Source organism: Pantherophis guttatus, chromosome 2, assembly GCF_059756535.1.
Source record: "Pantherophis guttatus breed Tessera chromosome 2, ASM5975653v1, whole genome shotgun sequence".
NCBI lineage: Eukaryota > Metazoa > Chordata > Lepidosauria > Squamata > Colubridae > Pantherophis > Pantherophis guttatus.
In genome coordinates, this window is record NC_142064.1 from 105,887,413 (window position 1) to 105,913,939 (window position 26,527).

The 26,527-nt window shown below is 38.0% G+C and overlaps 1 protein-coding gene across 4 annotated transcripts in view; it reads left to right on the forward strand.

Annotated features, from left to right (window-relative positions):
• POPDC2 (popeye domain cAMP effector 2) overlaps nt 1-26,527 on the forward strand; it is a 51,930-nt gene that overhangs the window by 15,254 nt on the left and 10,149 nt on the right. Inside the window, exons 2-4 of one of the 4 annotated variants that reach the window (XM_087888372.1) lie at nt 16,534-16,597; nt 17,834-17,942; nt 25,342-25,714. In XM_087888372.1, the coding sequence (XP_087744498.1) occupies nt 16,578-16,597; nt 17,834-17,942; nt 25,342-25,714 (502 nt within the window). In that variant the 5' untranslated portion in view covers nt 16,534-16,577. Of the gene's footprint in view, nt 1-16,533; nt 16,598-17,833; nt 17,943-25,341; nt 25,837-26,527 lie in introns of all 4 variants that reach the window. The other 3 variants (XM_034411149.3, XM_034411151.3, XM_087888373.1) reach the window with 3 other exon arrangements.

Here is a 26,527-nt window from a genome sequence, read left to right on the forward strand (position 1 = left end):
GAAGGTGAGGAAATGTGGATTTGAAGTACAGAGATTTAAAGACTTAGAGAGAACGAACATTTATTATATCCTCCTTTTTTTTTGGCTGCTCTAACGGAAGGAGAGAGGTATTTTGGCAAAGAATAAATTGTGGACTGTGACTGTGCAGATTGGAGATCGCCATATTGGAACAGGAAAGACCTCTCTTTTGTTGGAATTATGACGAAAAAGACTTATAAAAGTCATAGAAAGTCATTGAAATATATTACTCTTATATAATTCTCTCCTCTTTTAAAAAACAACAACAACAACAACATATAGATAACTGCTTTGTTATTGATATTTATCGGAATTAAGAATCATAGTGGTATTTGGGTTTATTAATAAATAAATTAGTATATAGTATATAATAGTACATGCAATATATAGTATATAATAAATTAGGATTCATAATAATTGTACTGCTATAGAAGGAAATAGTGGGAACCAATTGAATTAATTGTTTTGTAAAGCCTGTGATTATTTACTTTTATATATTTATATTTATATCTATTTAAATTCTTTTATAGTGTTATAGAAGGAAATAGTGGGAATTAATTGAAATAATTGCTTTGCAAAGCCTATGATTATCTACTTTCATATATTTATATTTATATCTATTTATATCTATTTATATCTATAATTAGCTATTTAGACTAACCTATATTAACATATTGTAATACCTATATTATATATTTTTACTGTATTTTTTTATGAAGAATTTTATAAGAGACAATTAATTAGTTAAAGCAATCTTACTTAAAGAAAATAGATAAAGTAATGAGGGACCATTGAATTGAATTCTCTATAAGTGAAAAGGAAAGGGAAAGAAAGAAATTATATAAAAGTTGGATGGTGATTTGGGAGAAAGTTGATAAAATACTGGTGGAACAATATAGAATTCTGAAAGAGATGACGAGCACCACCACGACAACGTTGAAGACTGCGAAAAAAACGACATCAATTTTAGCTGGACCATCGGCCTCACCAGTATCACAGAAAACTCTAGAGGGAATGTTTGCACCAGAGAAACAATCCAGCACATCCAGTTTGCCAACAATGCAAGCCACTTTAATCTCAATACAAGAAACAATGGTCAAAATGCAAGAGTGCATGACCAGAAACCATGAACAATCTAGGAAAGATATGGATGAGGTAAAGAAGGAAGTTAAAAATGACATCCAAAAAATTGATGAAAAAATGGACTTGATCCAAGAAATTATCCAAAGAAATGATCAAAAAATAAAAGAAATAGAACAAAAAACTGAATTGACAGAAGAAAAGTTGGAAGCGTTGGACATAAAAATGACGGGATTAAATAAAGAGCTTGAGAACACAGTAGCCCAGCTGGAGATGGAAAAGGCGGCATTTTTTCTGCGTTTTCAAAATGTAGCCGAAGAAAGAGAAGAAGATTTGACAATGATAATGGCGGAGATGATAGCTGAGGCTCTCCAAAGAGAAAGGGAAGAAATAATAAATGAATTAGATGAAGTGTACCGCGTACACACAAACTACGCCCGACAACACAAACTTCCACAGGAGGTACACATAAGATTTGTGAGAAGAAAGGTGAGAGATATTGTTTATAAAATAACAAAGGATGAACCTATGCTTTACAAGAATAAAGAAATAGTAACTCTGAAACAAATTCCTAAGAGAATAAGAGACTTGCGAAAAGACTACTGGTTCCTGGCCACGTTGCTAAACAGGAGATATATACCTTTTAAATGGACGATACCTGAGGGAATGTTGGTAACGTGGCAGGGAAGGAAAATAAAGGTGGATTCGCAGAGTAAGGCAAAAGAACTATACGATCAAATGATGGCCAGTGAGATAACAAATGGCAGCAGAGAGGAGAGAGGAAGAAGCATTAAAGGAAATCAGAGTCAGGAACGTGAAAGAACCTCACCACAGGTAGGGAAAGAGGAGGAAGGAGAGACTCAGGAGGAAGGAGGAGTACAAACAAGAGGCAAAAAAAAGGAATTAGAAGAAGCAAAGAAGAAACAACAGGAAAGTCAGTAAGACATGGAAAGAACTCTAAAAATTCTATCAGTAAACGTAAATGGCCTCAACTCACCATCTAAACGACACCAAATTTTCAAAAAGATTCTGAAACAAAAGTCCGATATAGTATGTCTCCAGGAGGTACACATAAGAAAACAAGATATAAATTACATACAATATAAGAAATTAGGAATAACATATGCATCACTGGCAGAAGAAAAAAAAAGAGGAGTAGTGGTATATATTAAGGAAGGGATAGATAGTAATATAAGATATACAGACACTGAAGGTAGAATTGTGATGGTAGAGTTAAAACTTGACTTCAAAAATATATTGTTGGTAGCGATATATGCACCAAATAGCAAACAATTAGAATTTTATAAAAAAGTACATGAGAAAATCATAGAGCAAAAAATGGAAAATGTATGTTTAATTGGAGATTTTAATGCCATTTCGGATGTTAAAAAAGATTATAAATCTGACCAGCAAAATAAAAGTAGGAAAAATATATTACCTAGAACTTTTACAGAAATGGTGGAAGAGTTAAACATGATAGATAGCTGGAGGTTTTATAACCCCGAAATCAAGAATTTCACATACTACTCGAATCCACATAAGTCCTGGTCCAGGTTAGACATGGCATGGGTATCTGGTATGTTAATGAGAGAGATAGAAACTGTAGAAATCTTATCAAATGATTGGGCAGATCATAACCCATTAATGATGATTTGGAGGGGGCACCAAAGAAAGAAAAATAGATGGATAATGAATATACAGGTAATGAAAGAGAAAGAATATAAGAAATATATGGAAAAGGAACTAGAATTGTTCTATAAGGAAAACACAAAACAACACACCTCCCTACAAAATTTATGGGACACCACTAAGGCGTATGTAAGGGGCCTTACAATAGCGTACAATGCAAAAAGGAGAAAGGAGAGAGAAAAAGAATATCATAAAATACGGGAGGAAATTCAAAATTGGGAATATAAATTGCAAGGGAATCCAGGTGATGAAGAAATAAGGATGAAGTGGATAGCGGCAAAACATAAGCTCAATATATTAGAACAAGGGAAATACGCACTAAATTTGAAATATATAAGGCAGAATCACTTTGAGCACGCAAACAAACCAGGGAGGTGGTTGGCGTATAGGTTAAGGAAGGAAAGGGAAAAAAGAATAATCCAGAAACTACAAGATGATGAGGGGAAGATCCAACAAAGCATAGAGAAAAAGAAGGAAATAATACTTCAATACTATCAGAGGCTGTATGGGAAAGACACAGTAACAACAGAGGAAATTGAACAGTACTTAAAAGGAGAGGGGGTACAAATATTAACAGAGGAGGAAAAAGAATTACTAAACAGGGAGATCACGATGGGTGAATTAAAAGAAGCATTGAAGAGACAGAAAAATAACAAAACACCGGGGACTGATGGCTTACCAACAGAATTTTACAAAACATTCGGAGAATTATTAAACGGAATATTATTAGAAGTATATAATGAAGCCCTGTCGGAGGCAAAACTACCAAACACATGGAAAGAAGCGTATATCTCCCTAATACCAAAAGAAGGGGCAGATGCCACATTGATAAAAAATTACAGGCCAATTTCTTTGTTGAACACCGATTATAAGATTCTAATGAATATAATTGCCAATAGAATGAAAAAAATATTACAAAACAAAATACATCAAGACCAAAACGGTTTTCTGCCCACAAGACAAATAAAAAATAATTTAAGGATGGTAATGGATGTCTTAGAGTATTATGAAGTGCATTCAGAGAGACAGATAGCCCTGATCTTTCTGGATGCACAAAAAGCGTTTGACCAAGTAAACTGGCAATTCATGAAACATCAAATTAAAAGTATGAATTTCGGCGACAAATTTATAAAAATGATATCATCAATATACCAGGATCAGAAAGCATGTATATTAGTAAACGGGGATCCAACGGGATTTTTTGGAATAAATAAAGGAGTAAGGCAAGGATGTCCGCTATCCCCTTTGCTTTTTATTTTAACGTTAGAAAATCTATTAATTAGAATTAGGGCAAACAAAGAGATACAAGGGCTAAAGATTAAGAAAGAGGAGTACAAGGTCCAAGCCTTTGCGGACGACCTTGTCTTTTTTGCAGAAGACCCAATAGAAACGACCCCCAAGTTAATAAAAGAAATTGAAAAATTTGGAAGAGTAGCAGGCCTAAAAATCAATAAAGAAAAAACAAATATGATAACAAAAAACATGACAGCAAAGCAAGTAGAGCAATTAGTAAAGGTTTCACAATTACAGGCAACTAAGAAGGTGAAATACTTGGGGATCCATTTGACAGCTAGAACTGTAACAATAAAACAAGATAATTACGAACCCTTGGTCCAGAAAATTAAAGAAGATTTAGATAAATGGGGGAAACTAAAGTTGTCCCTTCTGGGGAGGATAGCAGTAGTAAAATCTAACATACTTCCAAGACTCCTTTATTTATTCCAAACGATCCCAATAAAATTGGATAAGAAATTTTTTGATAATTTGGATAAAATAACCTCAAAATTTGTATGGGAGGGGAAAAAATCGAGAATAAAATTAAATATATTACAAGACGATAAAATTAGGGGTGGTTTCGGTTTTCCAGCGTGGCAAAAATATTATAGGGCTGCCAGTTTACTATGGATCAAGGAATGGATAACTTTGGAGAATCAAAGATTGTTAAAGCTGGAAGGACATGACCTAATGAAGGGATGGCATGCCTTTATTTGGAACTCTGGAAACAAATCATATAAACATTTCAACAATCATACCATTAGGAAATCTTTAATTAGTACATGGCAACAAATTCAAAGTAAGCATTATATGAAAATCCCCGGTTGGTTGTCAACAATAGAAGCAATTACCCACCCAAATACACCATCAGAACAAAAAATATTACGATATAGAGAAATATTAGATACACAGGGCAAATTAAAAACTAGGGAAGAATTAAAAGAACAAGGAATAGCAATAGACTGGTGGCCCTATTCACAAATAAAGATAAGATATAGGAAGGACCAGGAGGAGGGGGGAATAGATTTGAAACAAAACAGGTTGGATAAATTATTAGAATCTAAAGAAGGGAAATTAATTTCAAAAATCTACAAATATTTACTCGAATATGATTTGGCAGAAGAATTAGTGAAAGGGCAGATGATAGCATGGGCGAGAAACATCGGGCACAGCCTACAGCTAGAAGACTGGGAAAGAGTTTGGGAAACTAATTACAGCATGACAAAATCGGTGGCCTACAAAGAAAATCATTATAAGATGTGGTATCGATGGCCCCTGGCCCCTGCAAGACTTGCGAAAATGTACCCAAATGTAGATCCGACCTGTTGGAAATGCAGAAAAACACAGGGAACCTTCTACCATGCTTGGTGGCTTTGCCCCATCATTAAGAAATACTGGAACAAGGTAAGGATATGGATAAGAGAAATTACAGATTGTGAAATTGAATTAGAACCTGAGATTTTCCTATTGGGCATGATCAAAAAGAACATCCGAAATGACATAAAATACCTAATACTTCATATAATCACAGCGGCAAGATTAGTATTAGCACAATTCTGGAAAAGCGATCGATTGCCAACAGATCAGGAATTAATACAAAATATATATACATGCGCAGAGATGGATAGACTAACCTTAGAGTTACAGGATAAGGAAGACTCTAAATATTATGAAACATGGAATAGATGGTACCAATGGATAAACCAGAGGAAAGGAAATGGCTAGAGATGAAATTTAGAAGAAATCAATATAACAAAAAACAGCACTGTCAGAGGTATAGAATATGGAATACTTTATTGTACGTTTATATATATGTACATATAATATATATATTTATATAGAATAATGGAAATTAGTTAATAGGTGACGTTTATGTACTGTATATGTAAATTTGTCTCTCAATTGTGAGAAACTTGTACGTGTTTTTTTTAAAATGTTCTTTCTTTTAAACAATAAAGTTTATATTAAAAAAAAAAAAAAAAAGAAAGTGCTGGTCCAGAAACCAGGGAACAGGGAGTTCTAGCCTCCCTTTGGCACAGTTAACTTGGGGCAGACACTGGTTTTTTGTTTTTTTTGTTTTTTATTAGTCATATTTCTATGCCGCCCACTCTCCGAGGACTCTGGGCGGCTTACACCAAAGACGGTATACTAAATAGCATATTGTCCCCTAACGATCTGGGTCCTCATTTTACCCACCTCGGAAGGATGGAAGGCTAAGTTAACCTTGAGCCGTGAGATTTGATCCGCAGATCTGCTGAACTAGCAGTCAGCTGAAGTAGCTGCAGTACTGCACTCTTAACCACTGCGCCACCTCGGCTCAACCTTATCTACCTCACAGGGCTATTGTGAGAAAAAAAAGAGGCAGGAGAAATAGGTACATTTGCTGCCTTGCATTGACAGTGAAATACAAATCTAATGTTATCACTATATTCATAATACTTTTGTTATGTAATAATTTTATCACTGTAAATATTAAATCTCATAGTTCTAGTCCTTTTTTAGCATCAATTGTGTTATATTTTTCAAAGAGCTTTTTTAATATGATAAATAATTCACTAGCCTTTCTTTGTAGTTTATCTAAATTTATTTTTTGTTTTTCCTAAGATTTCTAAGAAGTTTTATCCATGTACCTTGCATTCCAGCTTTAAAAGCCTTGGTATATATCTAGTGATATGCGCTCATACTCCATTAAATAGTTGTTTAATAACTCATTTAAGAATGTGTGACACCACTGGTTAAAAAATAATATAGGATTTAATTTTCACTGGTGTAAATTAGTTTTCTTAATTGAGGTAGATAACATAATGGAAACTGGTGAGGGTTATGTTCTTGAATTCCAGTTCATATTCCCTCCCACTATCATAGATCCTGTGGAAAACCTACTATGTTTTTCAAAATGTTTTCTGGAGAAAAATGCAATTTGTATTTGCATATATTTCCTTTAATGATTAGTTCTTTTCTAAAAAGCTTTCTATAAAAATATATCTCTTTTTTAGCTTGTTAAATGGTTGAAATGCAAATGTGAAATTGGAAAATCTATATTTGATATATATATTATCAAGTATAAATCTTTATATTTATATTTTATCAAATATAAATATCTTTATATTTTTTCCAAGCCATTTACTGTATGTTGTAAAAGCTGGGAGCTTTTCATTAACTTTATGTACTTAAAGATATTAAACTGATAATATCATAGAATAACAGAGTCGGAAGGGATCTTGGAGGGCTTCTAATCCAACGCCCTGCTCAAGCATTCATTCATTGTACAGTTTAGCCTCCAGACTTTTATCATCTTTGTTGCTCTTCTCTGCACTCTTTCTAGAGTTTCAGCATCAAGTTTCATATTCTTTAAATAAAGTTTCATTGTCTTAATCCTTTATTATTGACCAAGTAAAGCTAAAAATTATTATATTTGTTTTTTTATTTATAACTTTATTTTTAATATCTTATTGTATTATAACTTTTTTTCTTCACTTTTTAGAGCAAAGTACTTGAGAAGGAGGCAGGATAGCTCCAATCTTACTAAGAATTAGGCGTAATCATGGATATAACTGAAATCTGTTGAAGAAGATGATGATGATGATGATGATGATAACAATAATAACCTTAACAGCTGTTAGGTCCTTGGTTAAGACTTGAACTGCTAAATTTTTACCAGTCCCAGATTGTGAATCGATTGAACATTAACAATAACAACACAACACCAGTAATAATAACAACCACCCAGTGGTGTGATTCAGCCAGTTCATACCGGTTCAGGAGAACCAGTTGTTAACTCTCCTTCCAATAGCCTTTTGTTTTTCCCACCTTAAAGGGTTAATCCTGTCAGGAAGGCAGGAAGGCAGGAAGGAGTTCCTCTGTGTGTTGTTTCTCGCCTAATCCTGTTTATCTTTATTGTCTTGCTTAAGTGTTTTCAGAAACTGCCTCTTTGGTTAAGCCTTCTTACATTGTAACAGCTGTTAATGGTTTTTGGCAGACTTTCTATAGCCTGAGCAGCTTCTCTGGAGTCCCCCACCATCACCTTTGCTGATACTTTTATTACAGGGCTTGACTTTTTTTAAAGGGGAAGGGTTGTTTTAAGCTTTTTACACTGCTTTAGTGGTTCCTGGCACTGTCCTTTTGGAGTGTACGTCCAACATGGCTGAATCCTCTCCCAGCCACTCCTTGCCTCCTCTGTCCCAAATTAATGGTAGGAGGGGGCGATTGCAGGCCTCTTTCTTCCCTGGATCTGTAATCTTCTCTAAATGGAGCAATCTGGCTAGTCTTTGGCTTCTTTGTTTGTTTGTTACTAAAAAAAGGGCTTCGGGAGGTCTCCTCCCCTCCCACTGATAGAAAAGTGATGAGGTAATTTTTTCGAACTGCCGCTGCTTGCATGATCGAGTTAAGCAATTCTGTCTAGAAAAAGAAATATTTTTCAAGCTGTGTCTTTCCCTCTTTCCTCCAACACAATCTTTTCTTAAATCTGGATGATTTCCTTACGATATTTTGTGAAGTGAGATCAGCTAATATCTTTAAGTAATGCAAATGGAGCTAAGGATTGCTTCTCCTGGGTGGAAAAGGGTGCTTTGTCAGTTCACTGAGCACAGGAGTCTCTTGTCTATGGGGATTCTCCAGTCATCCAGGTCATGGTTGTCCCAAAGGTGCTTTTTTCAAGGGGCAATTGGACTTTCTTGTTTTTCAGAAAGTCAAGTTGCCTCTTGAAAAAGCACCTTTGGGGTAGGAGTCTCTTGCATTGCTTCGGAGTGGCAAAGGCACATGATTGCTCACTGATAGTAAGATTAAAAAAAAAAAAGGAGGTAGGGGTGTGGATCCTCCCTCCAATTCGTATTAGTTTTCTCTCATGATAATAAGGCTTAGTAACATGGCACCTGGCTTGAAGTTTATTTAGATATCTGTGGCATATACTTATTTTTATTGTGATCCTGACAAGCTTGGGAGGGCAGTGACTTGAACCTGTGTCCCTTATATATTTTGTTAATTTGTCTCTTTGGGTTGGCATTTTATAGCCCAAGTATGCCCACCCACTTTCTGGAGAGCTTAAATGACCTCTCTGCTAAAGGGTTTCACTTTATGAGCAAGTGTTGGCTGCTGATAGTTATCATTGCATTTTAACTATTTTAATTCCTCAAGGTGCTCTGGCACCAGAGGTGAAATCCAGCAGGTTCTGACAGGTTCTGGAGAACCGGTAGAAGAAATTTTGGGTAGTTCGGAGAACCGGCAAATACCACCTCTGGCTGGCCCCAGAGTGGGGAGGGAATGGAGATTTTGCAGTATCCTTCCCCTGCTATGCCCATCAAGCCGCGCCCACCAAGCCCCGCCCACAGAACCGGTAGTAAAAAAAATTGGATTTCACCACTGTCTGGCACCCTGCCTGATTTGTAACTCCAGGTTGCAGGTATTGCTGATGAAAAGGAAAGTATTCAGACAGAATGGTTTAGGTTTCATGATGGCTGTGACTCATTGATCTTCAGTGTGTATTCCCCCATTTCTAATCTAATTATTGGTATTTAGGGCAGTTTTTTGCAAGCAAAGAAGCTATTTATACAGGTAATTGTACAGGTAATCCCTGATTTACAACAGTTCATTTAGTTCATTCAAAGTTACAATGGCACTGAAAAAAGTGATTTATGACCATTTTTCACACTTACGACCGTTGCAGCATCCCCACGATCACGTGATAAAAATTCAGACGGTTGACAACTGTCTCACATTTATGATGGTTGTAGTCTCCCAGGGTCATGTGATCCCCTTTTGCAACCTTCTGACAAGCAAAGTCAATGGGGAGGCCAGATTCACTTAACAGTTACTAAGTTACTATTTTAACAACTGCAGTGACTCACTTAACAAATGTGAAAGAAAAATTGTGAAATGGGGCAAAATTCATTTAATAAATTTCTCACTTAGCAACATAAATTTTGGGCTCAATTGTGGTCGTAATTGAGGAGAGGAGAGGCCAGGCATGACAAGCAGTGGCTGGGAGGTGAGGGGTGAGGCAGGGCTGGGCGTGGCAAGGAGAGGCCGGGCAAGGCGAGGCAGCCCTCGACATGAGTTGGCCAAGCCCACCTAGTCACATGACCACCGAGCTACACCTACCCAGCTGCTCATTAGAGCAGAGAACTGGTTTTTAAATTATTTTAATTCCACTACTGCAACCACCCTACTCGGAACTGCCTATATACTCAGATGCTACCTTAATAGCTGTTAGGTCCTTAAATCGAATAGAAGATTAACAACAACAATAACAACAATAATAACAAGCACCCTACTCAAATTAATAGTAGTAGTAGTAGTAGTAGTAGTAGTAGTAGTAGTAATAATAATAATAATAATAATAATAATAATAATAATAATAAAATAATAAAAAAATCACAAAGTACCGGGACTTGCAAATTGAAGTTGAGCGACTGTGGAAAAAGAAATCGTGTGTTGTCCCGATTGTAATTGGAGCCCTTGGAGCAATACCCAAAGGGCTACCCCGCTATTTAGAAATTCTAAATTTGCCGGACTTGAACATTTTGACTCTACAAAAAAACACCTTACTCGGAACAGCTTATATCCTCCGACAATACCTTAACAGTTCCTAGCTCCTTGGTTAGGACTCGAGCTGCTGAGCTATTAACCAGCCTCAAAGGCTGTGAATCTCACTAAAGATTAAATAATAATAATAATAATAATAATAATAATAATAATAATAACAACAACAACAACAATAACAATAACAATAATAATGTTTAATACTCGCTACTCAAGAACAAGCACTACAAACTAATGCCATGAAAGCAAAGATACAAAAATCCACCAACAATCCAAACTGCCGACTTTGCAACAACAAAGTTGAAACTGTTTCACATTTAATATGTGAATGCAGTAAAATCGCACAAACTGATTACAAAGCTAGACATGACAGAGTTGCTAAATTAGTCCACTGATCATTATGTAAAAAATACAACTTTCCTGAATCCAAAAAGTCATGGGAACATAAAGTGGAAAAAGTTATAGAAAATGAGAAGGTGAAGATCTTGTGGGACTTTCGAATACAGACAGATCGTCACTTGGAACACAAAATGCCAGATATCATAGTTGTCGAAAACCGAAACATACAATTTATTGACATCGTGGTACCAGGAGATGCCAGAGTCGAAGAAAAGGAACTGGAAAAAATAATGAAATATTGCGACCTGGCCATCGAAACTACACGGCTATGGATGAAACATGTAACAGTGATACCCATTGTCATCGGGGCACTTGGTACCATGTCCAATAATTTTATAAGATGCATCTGCAAATTGCAGCTTCCTGCAATAACACCAGCAGAACTGCAAAAAACTGCGCTACTTGGAACATCGTACATCTTAAGAAGGTACTTGGATGCTGGCAGCAACCCGTATCAACCATTAGCACCAGTCAATGGTATTTGTGATGCATTTTTGAATGTTCAGTTGACTGAGTTTCATATTTAATGAATAAAGATAATAATAATAATAATAATAGTATCATTTGCCTGCAAGCAAGAACTGATGAGATCATAAAATAGAGAAAGTCATAGAAAATGAAGAAGCTAAATTACTCTGGGACTTTAGAATTCAAACAGACAGGCACCTGTCACATAACACCTCAGACTTAACAATTGTCAATAAGAAGACAAAAAAAGTCTGGCTAGTGGACATGGCAGTTCCTGGAGACAGCTAAATAGAAGAGAAAAAACTGGAAATGATAACAAAATATAAAGACCTGCAAATAGAAATAGAATGATTATGGCAAGAGCAATCAAAGGTAATACCAATAGTAATAGGTGCCTTGGGTGCAATCCCAAAACAACTGGAGCATCACTTGAACACCATTGGCATTGACAAATTCACCATCAGTCAATTGCAAAAGATGGCTTTAATCGGAACAGTTTACATCCAGCGACAATAATCTGTAACACTATCAATCATCCACATCTGCCTATCCCAGGTCCTTGGAAAGGACTCAATAGGTATACAAAAATGCCAAACCCAGTCTGAACATCTAGTTGACTGTGCAACAAACAAAAACAATAATAAAAAATTATCTTTATGTTTCCAATCTTTAGCAAAAAAGGTAAATCACCTTAGTGTAGCTCAGTAAAATGATTTGCAGGATCTGAACACAACTCCTAAGGACCCTGAAAATATGTACTCTTGAAATGGGCTGCCTTTCAAACCTAAACATTGGGGAAATGGGATCAATCTATTAAACCTTTAGAAGAAAATTATTGTTGATAAGCAAAACATTAAGGGAACAACAAAAAGCCTGTTGGATGTTAAATATATGCCAAGAATGGAAATCAAAATTTATGGAAAAGAGACAAAATGACACACTATGTAACACATTGAGACTTTGAATTTAAATGGGAGAGGCTTTATAGATTACCAAAATGAAATTCTTTCTTAAATATTGTTAACAAGGTTAAAGCAATGATACTACAAGTGGAATTTATCTAGGAAGATATTGAAGTAATATCCGAACAGATGCTGTGACATTCCCTTCCTCCCTCTTCAAGACATTATTGTAGCCCATGACAGATTTATCAAGAGTGATGGAGAAGGTGATGGCAGCTTGGTAAAAACAAACAGGTCTCCCTTACAAAAATAGTAATGGAATGATTCTTCAGAACAAGCACTCTCTGGAGAAGAAAGGTATTCCAAGATTACATGACAGTTCGGCCCCAGGCCCAGATCCGCTATGAAGAAAAGCTCATTATCTATAATAGAGCCACATTGGTGTAGTTTTCATATGCTGTAGCAATATAATCTTAAAAATGGAACTTACAATTTCCACATATAGCAGGTGCAGACCTGTAAGGTGAAGGTCAGGTTGAAATAACTTCATAAAAGTACAATAACATGCACAAAACCCAGCTAACGTGCTAACAAAATTTGAAACTTTCATAGATTATCAAAAAAGAAGAACAGCATATCCAGCATCTGCATTATTAGCTGAACTTATTTAATTTTAAAGGGTGCAGTATATATACTGTTTCCAATAATGGATCTTTGCTTCCTTTGAACAGAGAAGCATAGAAAAAAAAGAGCAGAATCAGGAGGCTCATCTTAAAGACCATACTGTCAGACATTCTCAGTACGAGTCTCACAAAATACGTTGTGCCTTGATTATCCTAGTGGACCACCACTTACATATGAGCAGTCGTTTGCTGCATCTGCCAAAAAAGCCAATGCATCAACAGATGAGCCATGGTGGTGCAGTAGTTAGAATGCGGTACTGCAGGCTACTTCTGCTGATTGCCTGCTGCCAACAGTTCGGCAGTTTGATTCTCACTGGCTCAAAGTTGACTCACCCTTCCATCCTTCCGAGGTGGGTAAAATGAGGAGCCAGATTGTTGTTGGGGCAATATGCTGACTCTGTAAACCGCTTAGAGAGGGCTGTAAAGCACTGTAAAGCTAAAGCAGTATTAAGTGCTAAGTGCTATTGCCACTGCTATTAAGATCACGAGAAGTGATAAAACCACTCTATACTGCACTGTAATGCACTAATGAGGCCACATTTGGAATACAGTTCCGGTCACCATGATACAAAAAAGGTGCTGAGATCTTAGAAATAGTGCAGAGCAGAGTAACAAAGATGATAAGGAGTCTGAAAGCTAAGTGGTATGATGAACGGTTAAAGGGAACTAGGTATATCTACCTCAATGAAGACAAAGATTAGAGAGTGACATGATAGCTGTCTTCCAGTACGTGAGGGGCTGCCATAGAAAGGGGATGAGTTGTTATTCTTCAAAGCTCTTGAGGGTAGAACAAGAAGCAATGAGTGGAAGCTCATTAAAGATAGGTCCAACCTGGAACTAAGGAGGAACTTTCTGACAATGAGAACAAGAGCCTTGGTACTACAGTGGTTTAAAGCACCCTGTTATTAACACAGCTGCCTGCAATTTACTGCTGGTTCGAATCTCTCCAAGGCTCAAGGTTGACTCAGCCTTCCATCCTTTCTAAGGTAGGTTAAATGAGGACCCAGTTTGTGGGGGCAATAAGCTGACTTTGTATAAATATACAAAAGTATGAAAGCTATTGCTTAACGCACTGTAAGCCGCCCAGAGTCTCCGGAGAAGGGCGGCATATAAATCAAATTTAAAAAAAAAAAATTAAACTATGGAAGAGATAGAGGTTTTCAAGAAAATATTGAACAATCATTTTGTCAGGATGATAAGGTCTCATGCCATTGACCACCCCTAAGGTCCCTTCCAGTTCTAGGATTCTAAATCTAATCAATGTCTTAATCATTATTCAGGAATCCACCTAGATTTTGGAACATAAATAAATACAACCTTTCAACGGCTGAGAATAGCCAGAATGCAGTATTTTGAAATGAGGAAAATATAAGGGCTGTTTTTTCAGGAAGAAATAGCAGATATGACAGGATATAGCTTTTTAAATAAGCCCTAAGGAATGCATTTAGGTATAATGATGTGGCATTAAGTAAATCTCACCATGATTAAAATTGGTTAAATGTTTCTTCTGTTTCCTGCTATTCTTTCCACAATGTCTTTCTTGTCCTGTGGCAGTAGTTTCAGAAGCACATTTGGTTAGCTTGTGAGAACTATGGTTGCCTGGTCTGTCCTTCGACTGTGGCGGTGTGAAGGCATGGTTAGGTGGCTGGATGACTTTTCTTGTGGTTACATGTCTGAGGGGCATCTGTGGCTTTGTTCCAAAGTTTCTCTGTATTTTGTTGTTTTCTGATGAACAATACTTGAATACAACAAAAAATGCAGTTGAAAATGAAAATAATCAGAACGCAAATGATGAAAGAGAAATCATCACCCCGTCTTCTTTCTGTAATAAGATCTGCTTCACTAATCCTCTTGATCTCTCTATATTTGGCATACACAACTCATATGGTCCCCAAGCTTGTTTTATGAGCCCTTGGTTGCCATCAATTTTACCATATGAATAATCCTTATTACAGTTATTAACCAGTAAATTCAACAGAACCTAGCTTAAAGAAAGCAGTAAAAATCCTTACAATTTAAAGTATTTCTAAAACATCAATATGAATGCATAATACAATTTACTACAACATAGTGAGTACAAGTGGCAAGATGTTGGCAAGAGTATGGCAGTGCATATGTGCTGATTCTAGGGTGACATTTGAGGGGCATGGATATGTATAGGTACATGTCATCTATGATGTTTATTCTTATGAATATGCAGTTCCATTTTAATTTACTCTATTTTCTGTTTACAGACCTTCTCCTTTGATATGTGGATTAGGTCTGCATAACTTATTTGGGAGTTTGAGGAGATTCGAGTAAAATATTTTTCCCCGTTTGCTATTTTTATTTGATTAAGTTAGTTTCAGCTTGACAGTCAATTAACTAGAGGAGAAGCTGATTCTCAGTCCATTGTGGATTCTATAAATGTTTAAGGAAGATGGAGATAGTATAAGTAATAAAATACAGCGTTTTCCCGAGAATACGACCTACCCCGAAAACAAGCCCTAACCCGATTTTCACGCCTGCAGCTGATATAAGCCCTACCCCAAAATAAGCCCTAATTAAGCCCCACCCACCATCTTGTTGTATGAGGTGGGGCAAAGCACATGTGTAAAAATCAAGCTAGGGTAGGGGTGGGAGGGTGGAGCTGCCCCAGCGCCCTGCACCTGCTTACTTTAGGACTGCAGCAGCCAGGCCTCCCATGCCCTGACATCTGTTATGTCATTGCCCTTCTGTGGCCACTTGTGGCCAGATGCCACATGGCTGGTGTCCACGGTTGTGGCAGGAAGCTTCATGGTGCATTGCACCAGTGTTGCTGCTTGGAGCCGGATGCAACATGGCACGTTGCGCCGTGCCGCTGCCTGCGCACACAATGATGCAACACACCATGCAGCCTCCTGCCATGAGTGGTGACATCAGCATGATGAGTCATGCAGCGTCTGGCAGTGAGTGGTGAGAGTGGCTGCAGAAAAAGACAGGCGACAGGTTTGGGGTGTGGGATGCATGGTTGCAGTGGTGCTAAGGTAAGCGGGTATGACATCCTACGAAAATAAGACCTGGTGCTTATTTTGGGGCCCAAAAGAAAATAAGACCAGGTCTTATTTTTGGAGAAACATGGTATATTTTGATATAAAACTTCCCACATATGCCATATAACATAAAATTTGCTATAGACCCTTATGGCAGTAAACATATTTTTCCTTCCTTTAGAAAAAAAGAAACTGAGTACAGCTTTAATAATATGATTCTTAGCATTATTGGAGATAGATTGAATTTGTTCACACGCAACATTAGAGTGTTGAAACACTGTACATAAGATATCTAAAAGTTAAAATTTGGCCTCTAGTATTATTCTTTATCTGCCATATCTCAGTCCCCTTTTAGGAGTATGTGCAAATTAGCAGTACAGCCAAGTGAAACAGAGGCAGTCTGGAACAATAGCAAAGTCAAATGAAGTCACAAGATTAACCTTTACTCTTGACAATAATGTTTTAATTTAGCAATACTGGATGGTGTTCTGGAATTGGTTTGTCATTGTGATGAAATGCAGAAAACTTTTACCAGGTATGTATCTTTAATCATACTGTTCAGAATTTATTCTGTTGAAGGAAACCAAGAGACTAGTCAGCCTGAATGAAAAATATTTAAAATTCCTCTTAAAATTCCTAGAACAATGCAAGAGCAAAATATATCCTTGAAAATTAATTTGTTTTTTCCCGGAAGCATTCAATAATACAATGCTTATTAAAACCCTAGGGCAGGTCTGTCAAACTGGCAGCTGCAGGCTGGATTCAACCTGTGCAGGCCACACCACGCCAGCTCCACAAAGGCAAAAAACATCCCGATATGTTGTGATACGTCCCGCAATGTGATTGGGGTTTGATACTCCTACCATAGGGTAAATTTGTCCTCTGTTTTGAGAAAGAATAGTATCTTGGCAGCATTATATGGTTTATATACAAGCATCAGCAACAATGTAGAAAAGAAGCTCTGCAACAGAAAGATTCCATGGTCATGATCCAATCTGGAAGGTGAGAATGCTCTCTAGGCAACGATCAGGGCCTTGCCACATCTTTTCTAAGATCTCTTCTCAGATGGGAAAAGTCTCTTGATTGGTGGGACTAGAATATAGGTTGTCACAGACCCTTTGCTTTTTTTTCATCACAGACAAAATGGGTAGATGCAAACAGGGCTGAATGAAATGGCTGTCCAATACACAAAATGGCTACACCCAACGAGGGAGGGGAACTTTGAAAAGGCTCTAACTGTCTAAGACAGAGTAGTTGACTCATGGGGTGTCATTGCTTTGACAAAAAGTATTTCCCTTCTTCTTGTTGTGAACATATGCTTCAGAACAAGGACGAAGCCAGAAAGGGAAGGGAACTGTTTCATCAAACCTTCCGAGTCATTGTTTACTAGCCTTGGTTAGAGCTATGAAGCTTGCTTCCTGTGAAATGCTTACTTCTTTTAGGGGCATATTAATGAATAGCAGTTTGCACACACAGCTTGAAGCCTCACTATTACTTCCTTCTTCCTGACTGTTACTGTTCTTTGCACCTGCTTGCCTTGTCTTCGTGTTACTTATATTGTGTGCAGAACAACCTGATATTGTTGAACAGTATTTTTTAAAACTGCCACAGATATTAATGTCTAAAACAACTCTATCCTATATGAAGGTGTTGTTTGTATCTAAATGACCACCTGCATGGACTTTATCATATGTCTTTTAATTGTTCATCAATTGCACAAGAGTTTTTTTAATTTTAATAATTTTCTTGCCCTCCTTTTCTCTTTCTGCAGGGTTAAAGTAAGTCAGGATGGACAGTTTTTACATTATGTTTTCCCATATCAATTCTTGGATTCTCCAGAGTGGGAATCATTACGGCCTTCTGAAGATGGAACATTTCAGGTAATGTTCTTCATAAAATTCAGATTTCTTTATAATTTCCTTCATCTTTCATTTTCTGTTGAGGAGCAAAGAGTGTGAGCATCCAGGAAAGTGTTTGTGTACTTCAACTTGTTTACTATATCTTTGGACATTTGCCTTCGCTCTTCCTGCCTGTAGTACATAGTAAGCTGCTCTTGAAAGAGGAGAAACTTTCCAAAACTCTACTTGCAAAGAAGAAACTAGGCATACTTCAAACAAACCCTAACTGAAGAGATTAGATATTGGTGAGGTCCAGGATTAGGGTTCCTGGGATCTTTTCCACAAATTATTTTTGAATTTTGAATTTCTTAATTGGAATGATTAAAAGAAGGAACATTGCAGCAATATAAACACAAAAACAGCTGTGCTGATCATAAGAGATCAAATCCAACCCCATAATTAAAGTAATACCTTTCTTGGCCAGCTGCAGATTAACACATTGAAAATAATTCCTAATTTGACAAGATGTTTTTACAAAGTATAGCAAGAAAGGAGAAGCCACATTTGTAACCAAAAAAAGACCTTGATCCTGCTGCTGTCCACCAGCTTTGCTGTAAGCCAATTTTTGACTTGGATTTGTCTAGTTTGGCCTCTTGCATTGCTATGTGAGACTCAGATCAAGTCATTCCCTCCCCCCACCCACTATTATTCATATGAGGAGCTGATAAGGAGCCGATGCCCTTGAAGTGATGTCTCGGTGTCTGGAGGCCGTGCGGATCTGGATGGGGAGGAACAGGCTCAGGCTCAACCCATCCAAGACCGAGTGGCTGTGGTTTCCAACGTCCCGATATAGTCAGTTGACGCCATCGCTGACTATTGGGGCGAATCGCTGGCCCCCACGGACAGGGCTCGCAACTTGGGCGTCCTCCTGGACTCACGGCTGTCTTTAGAAGAGCACTTGACGGCCGTGACCGGGAGGATCTTTCATCAGGTTCACCTGATTCGCCAGTTGCGTCCCTTTCTGGATCGGGACTCCCTACACACAGTCACTCATGCCCTCGTTACCTCCCGCCTGGACTATTGTAACGCTCTCTACATGGGGCTCCCCTTGAGGAGCACCCAGAGGCTCCAACTGGCGCAGAGTGTGGCCGCGCGGGTGGTTATGGGAGCAACATGGCGCTCCCGTGTGACACCTCTCCTGCATGAGCTGCACTGGCTCCCGGTGGTCTTCCGGGTGCGCTTCAAGGTTTTGGTTATCACCTTTAGAGCGCTCCATGGCTTAGGACCTGGCTACTTACGGGACCGCCTACTACCACAAACAGCCTCCCACCGGCCGGTACGCTCTCATAGAGAGGGGCTCCTCCAGGTGCTGTCAGCCAAACAATGTCGACTGGCGGCCCCTAGGGGGAGGGCCTTCTCTGTGGGGGCACCTACTATCTGGAACGAGCTCCCCCCGGAGATACGGAGGATCCCGGATCTGTGCACTTTCTGCCATGCTTTGAAGACACTCCTATTCCAGCAGGCCGGCCTGGCCTAATTTTTTCCCCTTCTTTTAAATTTTTAAACTCAAATTTTAATTCGTTTTAAATTATTGGGAGTTTTAAATTGTCTCGGGCAAAAATTATTTAATTGGGTTTTAATCATGTTTTAACTTTTGTATTTATGTGTTTTATTTCGTGCCTGTTCACCGCCCTGAGTCCTTCGGGAGTAGGGCGGTATACAAATTTAATAAAATGAAAATTAAAAATGAAATAAAAGAATTTTGTGGCTTGGCAGGCCATGCTATGTCTGAGCCAGCTGAGGGCTCAGTTGCCTCTAGCTCCTGCATTTTCACAGAATACTTTTTATAAACTGTATAAATGATTTCCATAAATAAGCAGATATATTGAATTATTGAATTCAAGCAGTCAATGATCAAGTCCAAGGCTTTGCTTAGTGCGGGAATCGATATGAAAACTCTCTATTAGATGCTGGTTCAGGTTTTTAAACGTATTGAGCAAAGGGCAGCCTTGACTATTTTGCTCTACTATTAAATTGCTCTTGCCATTAGAAAGTTTCTCCTAAGGCAGAACTGGAAACTCCTTTCCTATAAAAGACCATAATTCTGGGATATGAACCCTGGAACAACAATGAACAGGGCTTTTTCTGTGTTGTACCTTTTCATTATCTGAAATTGTGCTCTCAAATCACTTCTTAGCCACTTTTTACTTGGTTCCTACAATTTTTCTTCATATGTACCAAATCCCTGGTTATCCCTGCTATCCTTTTTTTTTCTTTCTTTCTTTCTTTCTTTCCCTCCCTCCCTCCCTCCCTCCCTCTCTCTCTTTCTTCCTCTCCTCTCCTCTCTTTTTTCTTTCTCAAAATTGGAAACAGTACTGTACCTGGGATCTGGCAGTAGAAACTATCAGTTCTTCCCCTTCTGATGATTTGGAAACAATATTTCAATTGATGTGTTTTACAACTGATTTTTCTGTTTTAGTACTTATATCCTGCTGCTGACTTATATTCAACTTTTGATCAACCACAATTTCATAATCCTTTTAGGAAGCCCCCATCTCATCTGCACATTTGATTGCAATATCATATACTCAAAATAAAAAACCCTAAAAATAATTTGTCATTATTTTAATTTCACTGTCCACAGACTCATCAATTTATTTAACAATAGTCATGGCTATTCCTACTGTCATTGACAACTAATTTAATAAGAAGCATAATTAGAATCCTTCTCCTGTTGTATGCTGCCTTCAAGCAATAAGAGGCCCTGCCTGCGCACATTGGCAGTAATCTCATAAAGTACAGGAGGAAGGAAAGGTCAACAATGTGTTGTTCCTTTCCACAAAAGGAAATAAGACAAATGCTGGTGCAAAATAGCTTTCTTGTTTGCAAGCTTTCAGGGTAGAGAGACTAGGGTGGAGAATGGAGGGAATAAAATGTAATAGTTATAGAGAAAGATGCCATAGTTACTGCTGAATTTTGGCAGCAAACCTCAGCAAGTAAAGATAGAGGAAACTTATCCAGGCAATCCATAAGCCTAGGAAAGAAAAATAGAGGACTTTTTGCAGGACTAGATATAAGCAAAAGATTGGCAGAAAAACATTATAAATATGTTGTACAGTTAACATATGATTGACCTCAAAGATGTGTGACTGTGTGTGTGTGGGATAGTTCAAGCTATGTATGACCTGTGGTCTGTGGGTTACTTTGCTGTATTCTAGAGTGCCAGTTGACACATTTCCTTCGTTGTCACACCATCCAGTCCACAATTAGCAACTGGCTTGCTAATTGGAATGCCATGATATCAACACTTTGTTGAAATGAAGATAGATTGCTGAGTATTCCCACATCTTCTGAATAGTTTTTATTCCAGAGCTATAATTGCACTCAACAATGAACTGAAGGCCACTATCAGTGAGCTGTTGGACAGCATTATGGTACTTGGTCTGCTGTGTGGATGCTTGGGTGGTTTAGGGGTGGGGATGTGTCTGGGGATTGTCATGTACGTTGGGCTTGGTCTCTGGGTGTTATGTGAATTTCGTTGTATGGGTATACTGTACAATGACAATAAACTTTACATACAAAGAACCAGGCTGAAGACCTGGTTCTGCCAGCGGGCCTGGGGAACACAGAGTGGGATGGAGCCCATTAAGTGGCTCATATGATGTGTTGTCGCTGAAGCGGCGGGGTGGGGGATTATTTTATTTTTTTATATTTAATTCTCTGTTTTATTGTTTTTATATGACATTTTTATATTCTTGTAAGCTCACTTGAGTCGCCATGTGTGAATTAATATCAATCAAATGAATAAATAAACAAACAAAAAACAAACAAATTTGGAGATTTTCTAGGCCAACCCACTGATCAAGCAGGAGACCCTATACCAGTGATGGCTAACCTTTTCCGGACCGAGTGCCCAAAGCGCACATGTGAGCGCGCAAATACGCATGTCCGTCCCAAACCCCCAAAATGTAATGTGCGCATGGTCCCCTGCAAGCGCCCTCCACACATGCTTGTGTGCCCCCCTGCATGCACTCTGTGCATGCACGCACGCTCCCCCACATGCCTGACTTCCACACATGTGTACGTGGCCCCTGTGTGCTCCCTGCACATGCGTGGCAGAGATCCAAAGACCAGCTGGCTAGCGGGAGGCACACACACATGCGCAGCAAAGCTGGACTGGAGCAATGGCTTGTGTGCCCACAGAGAGGGCACTGCGTGCCACCTCTGGCACGGATGCCATAGATTCGCCATCACGGCCCTATACCATTTTAGACAAATGGCTGTCCAGTTTCTTCTTAAAAGCCTCCAGTGATAGAGCACCCAAAACTTCTGAAGGCAAGCCATTCCACTGATTGATTTTTCTCATAGTCAGGAAATTTCATCTTAGTTCTAGGTTGCTTCTCTCTTTGATTAGTTTCCATCCATTGTTTCTTGTCTTGCCTTCTGGTGCTTTGAAAATTAGTTTGACACCCTCATCTGTCTGGCAGCATTCCAAATATTAGAACACTGCTTTCATGTCTCCCCTAGTCTTTCTTTTCATTAGACTAGACATACCCAATTTCTGTAATCAGTGTTCATGTCAGTCAAAATCCTTTTGGATCTTGAGCTTGTACTCTGGGGTGTTGCCTATTCGTACCACTTACAGTATTGTCATCTCCAAATTTGATGACTTCCCCTTCTATTCCCTCATCTAGATTGTTCAAAAAGATATTAAAGAGAACTGGGCCCAAAATGGAACATTGGGATTCCCCACCGCTTACTCCCCTCCATGTAAATGTAGTTCTACTGAGGATTACATGTTGAATATGACTTTTTAGCTAGTTACAAACACTTCTGGTGGTGGTGCTGTCTATCTCACATTTTTCGAGCTTGCCAAGAAGTAGATTGTGGTCTACTTTATGTGTCAACACTATGTGTTATGGTTCTGAGTAATGGCCCCAATCAGTTCAGGACACTGAGGCTGTGGCTTCTCTCAACGATCCATTTTATTGGGTACATCATATTGGCACATTCAAATGTGAAACCAACTCTAAATATTTCCCATGTTTTCAGTATAATAAGAGAAATAAATATCACCCATCCCCCTAGTGTCATTGGTCACATTAACCAGCCAGGTAGATGGTAGGCTACTCAGCTACTCCCTCCGGCCATTATGAACACTTGTTGAGACAACCTTGATTCCCATGGGCCTTATTGCTGTTATGTCTGGCACCTGGAAGGAAATTATCCCACACCCCAGAGCTCCCCCTCACCCCATATGTATGGCAACTAAGAAACTAAGTAAAAAGGATATTTACTTCAGCTAAAGTTATTTTGAGAGTTGACACTATGTTAATAACATTTCACTGATCCACTAATTTAGTCACTTTGTCAAAGAATGAAATAAAATTTGTTTGTCGATCTGTTTTTGACAAACCCATATTAGCTTCTGGTTTTAACTTTGCTTCTAGGTGTTTGCAGATTTGTTGCTTGATTATCTTTTCCAAGATCTTCTCTGGCATTGATGTCAGGCTGATTGGTTGGTAATATCCTGGATCTTTCCCCCCTCTCTCCTTTTTTTTGAAGATGGGAACTCTTTTCCAGTCCTCAGGTAGTTCCTCATTGCTCCAAGAACTTTGAAAGATGTGGTTCAATGGTTCTAAGAACCCACCTGTCAGTTTCCTCAGAACTGTGGGATGTAATCTGTCAGGACCAGTGATTTGAATCTGTCTAGCATTGACAGGTGCCATTTTAATTTGCATTCCTAATCTGTCTTTTATGGTTCTGTTTTTGATAAATTGGCTTGTACAGATGCAAAAAGTGAATTAAGCAATTCTGCTTTCTTTCTACTCAAAGTTACTTTCTTACCATTTTCTCCTATTATTGGACCTATGGTTTCTTTGACTTTCTTCTTCTTTTTTATGTGTTGAAAGAAACTTTTATTATTATTTTTGACATTTGTTACAAATTTGGCCTATTAGTTGGTATTCTGCCTTCCTTATGTGTCCCTTTCCATTTTTTTTGTACTTATCCTTTTTTTCTTTCAGTTTATCAGAGCGTTCTTTGTGCAACCATGTGGTTTTTCTTGGTTATTTTCTTTTTCTTTTTCAGTGGGATTGAGCTGGATTGGGTTTTTATAATAATATTTTTCAGAGTTTCTCAGGCTTCTTGAGTTGATTTCCCCTTTAAAAATTTCATCCATGGGATTCTTCCCCACTCTCTCTGAGTGTGTTAAAATCAGTTCTTTTAAAGTCTAAGATATTGGTTTGATTATGTTCTGTTGCTTGTGTCTGCATTATATTGAATTCTAATATGACATGGTCATTACCCCTAAAGTTTCTGTCACTTCAATCCTCTCTATCCCTTCTTCTCTGTTAGTAAGAATAAGGTCCAGTGTGGTTATCCCTCTAGTTCCCTCCTCTTCCTTTTGGGTGAAAAACTTATCAGCTAGGTTGGTCAGGAATCTGTTTGATCTCCCACTTGTTGCAGAGTTTGTCTCCCAGTTGATTTCAGGGTAGTTAAAATCTCTCATTACTACTATAGTATGTTTCCTACATACATTTGTTAACTGATTAGCAAAAAGTCCATCTATTTGTTCTGCTTGGTTGGGTGGCCTGTAGTATATGAAATTATGTGATTAAATAATCACATAATCTGATGTGAAATTGATAGCTCTATACCTCTTTGGATCTATTTCTTTTCCTTTTTCAAGATGTAAATAATATTTTGTTCAGTCATTTAGTACTTCAAGAATTCTTTCATATCTCTCACAGAAAACTTCAACCAGACCATCAGAGAGTTTCTTCAATATCTTTGTATGTGGTTTATATGTCCCTGGGGATTTTAAACAATACACAATTCAACTGTGGAATTCATTACCATGAGATTGGGTTCTGGCTAATAATTTGGTGGCTTCAAAAAAGGGTTGGACCAATACATGGAAGTCAAAGCTACTAGCCTTAATGATGGTGTGACTATTTCTAAAGACCGTCTGCTGTGAGACTGGTGGGGTTCCTCCTGCCTTTGGTATGGCACTGTGAGAACAGACTAGATGGGCCAAGGGAAACTGCCCCAGCTGTGCACTACTTATGTTCTTATTTTTCCTCATTCAAAATAAAGAGATGCTCTCTATGCTTCCCTTGCTTTTGTCAATCTCAAAGATCAATCCACTTTCCCAATGTAACTGAGCTTTTTAAAAGTGCAAATGTAAAAATACATTTGCAACAAACCTTATACATTGTGTTCCAAGCTCTTCAGGAAATACTTGAGCAATGTATTGTAAAAACTCATTTTCAAAATTGATAATGCACACAAATAAACAGTATATTAAATATGAATTTATTTCAAAATGTGCATTTCTTGTATATTTGTATAATAAATCTAACAAAATGTGAGGTAACACAGTGACTACATTATTCTTAAAAACAAACAAATGAACTTTTTTCTCTTCTTTCTTTGACAGGTAACTTTGACAGCCGAGATTGACTCCTCTTTTATCACTTGGCAAAGGAAAAAGCTCTATTTGCTTCTGGCTAAGGAGCGCTATATTGCCCGTCTCTTTTCTGTCCTCCTTGGCTATGACATCTCAGAAAAGCTCTATGCCTTGAATGAAAAGCTTTTTGCTAAGTTTGGCCTTCAGTTTGACATCCGCTTACCCAGCCTCTATCATGTCTTAGGACCTGCTTCAGACACAGAGGTGGAAAAGGCAGAGTATGAAGAACCAGTAATGCCTGTAGGTGGTTCACCTGCAGTTGGCCAAACAGCTCCTGTGGTTCCTTGCACTGTGTCTCATTCTACTCATCCTAGGAAATCTCGGCCTGACAGTGACCTGTCTGGTGAGGACTCTACCAGTCTTGTATTGGAAGATTTTGCTGAGTTGACAGGGTCTTTTATGGACTATATGAGTGAAGGGGAGTATTTGAAGTGAGTAAACATGGGCACACATCACCCTGGATAAGTAAGTATTCTTTGTGCCTTTAGAAAGAAACATATCTAGATATGCAAGGAAAGGGTGACTGATGTATCCAGCATACCGATTGCTCCTTAGAACCTGCAGTATATCAATTCTTAATTCATTTGCTGAGGAAAAGTGCTTTAGGTCATGGCTTTGTCAAACTTCATCTCATTTTTTTAGGAAGAACAACTAGCTTCCTTACAGCATGACTGTAAGAATGCTGTTGACATAATATATCTTGATTTCAATAATGTATTTAACAACATACCCATGGCATTCTGCTTAGCTAATTAATTAAATGTAGGCTAAATAGTTTGAGAATTAGTTCAATACATTGCTAGCTCAAAAACTGAACTCAGATAATGTTCATTAATGATACTTCATTGAATTAGAGAGAAGATACTACTTTGAGTGCCATGGGGTTTAATTCCAGGCATGTTACTCTTCAACATTTTTATTAGCGATTTGGATGAGGTGGAAGGAATACTTATTACATTTAGAGATGATATAAAATGATATTAGGCTTGTATGAAGATGATCTTAGATTTACTCCATTGACATTATTCATGCTATGAAGCAACAGTATTCACGTTGTCAAAGCAAAGACCTGACTTGATTCACCTCAATAAAACTGTTCAAATGCTTTGGATCAGTACTGATCTCAGCCTTCTCTTCTGGTACTGGTCAAAGTGCT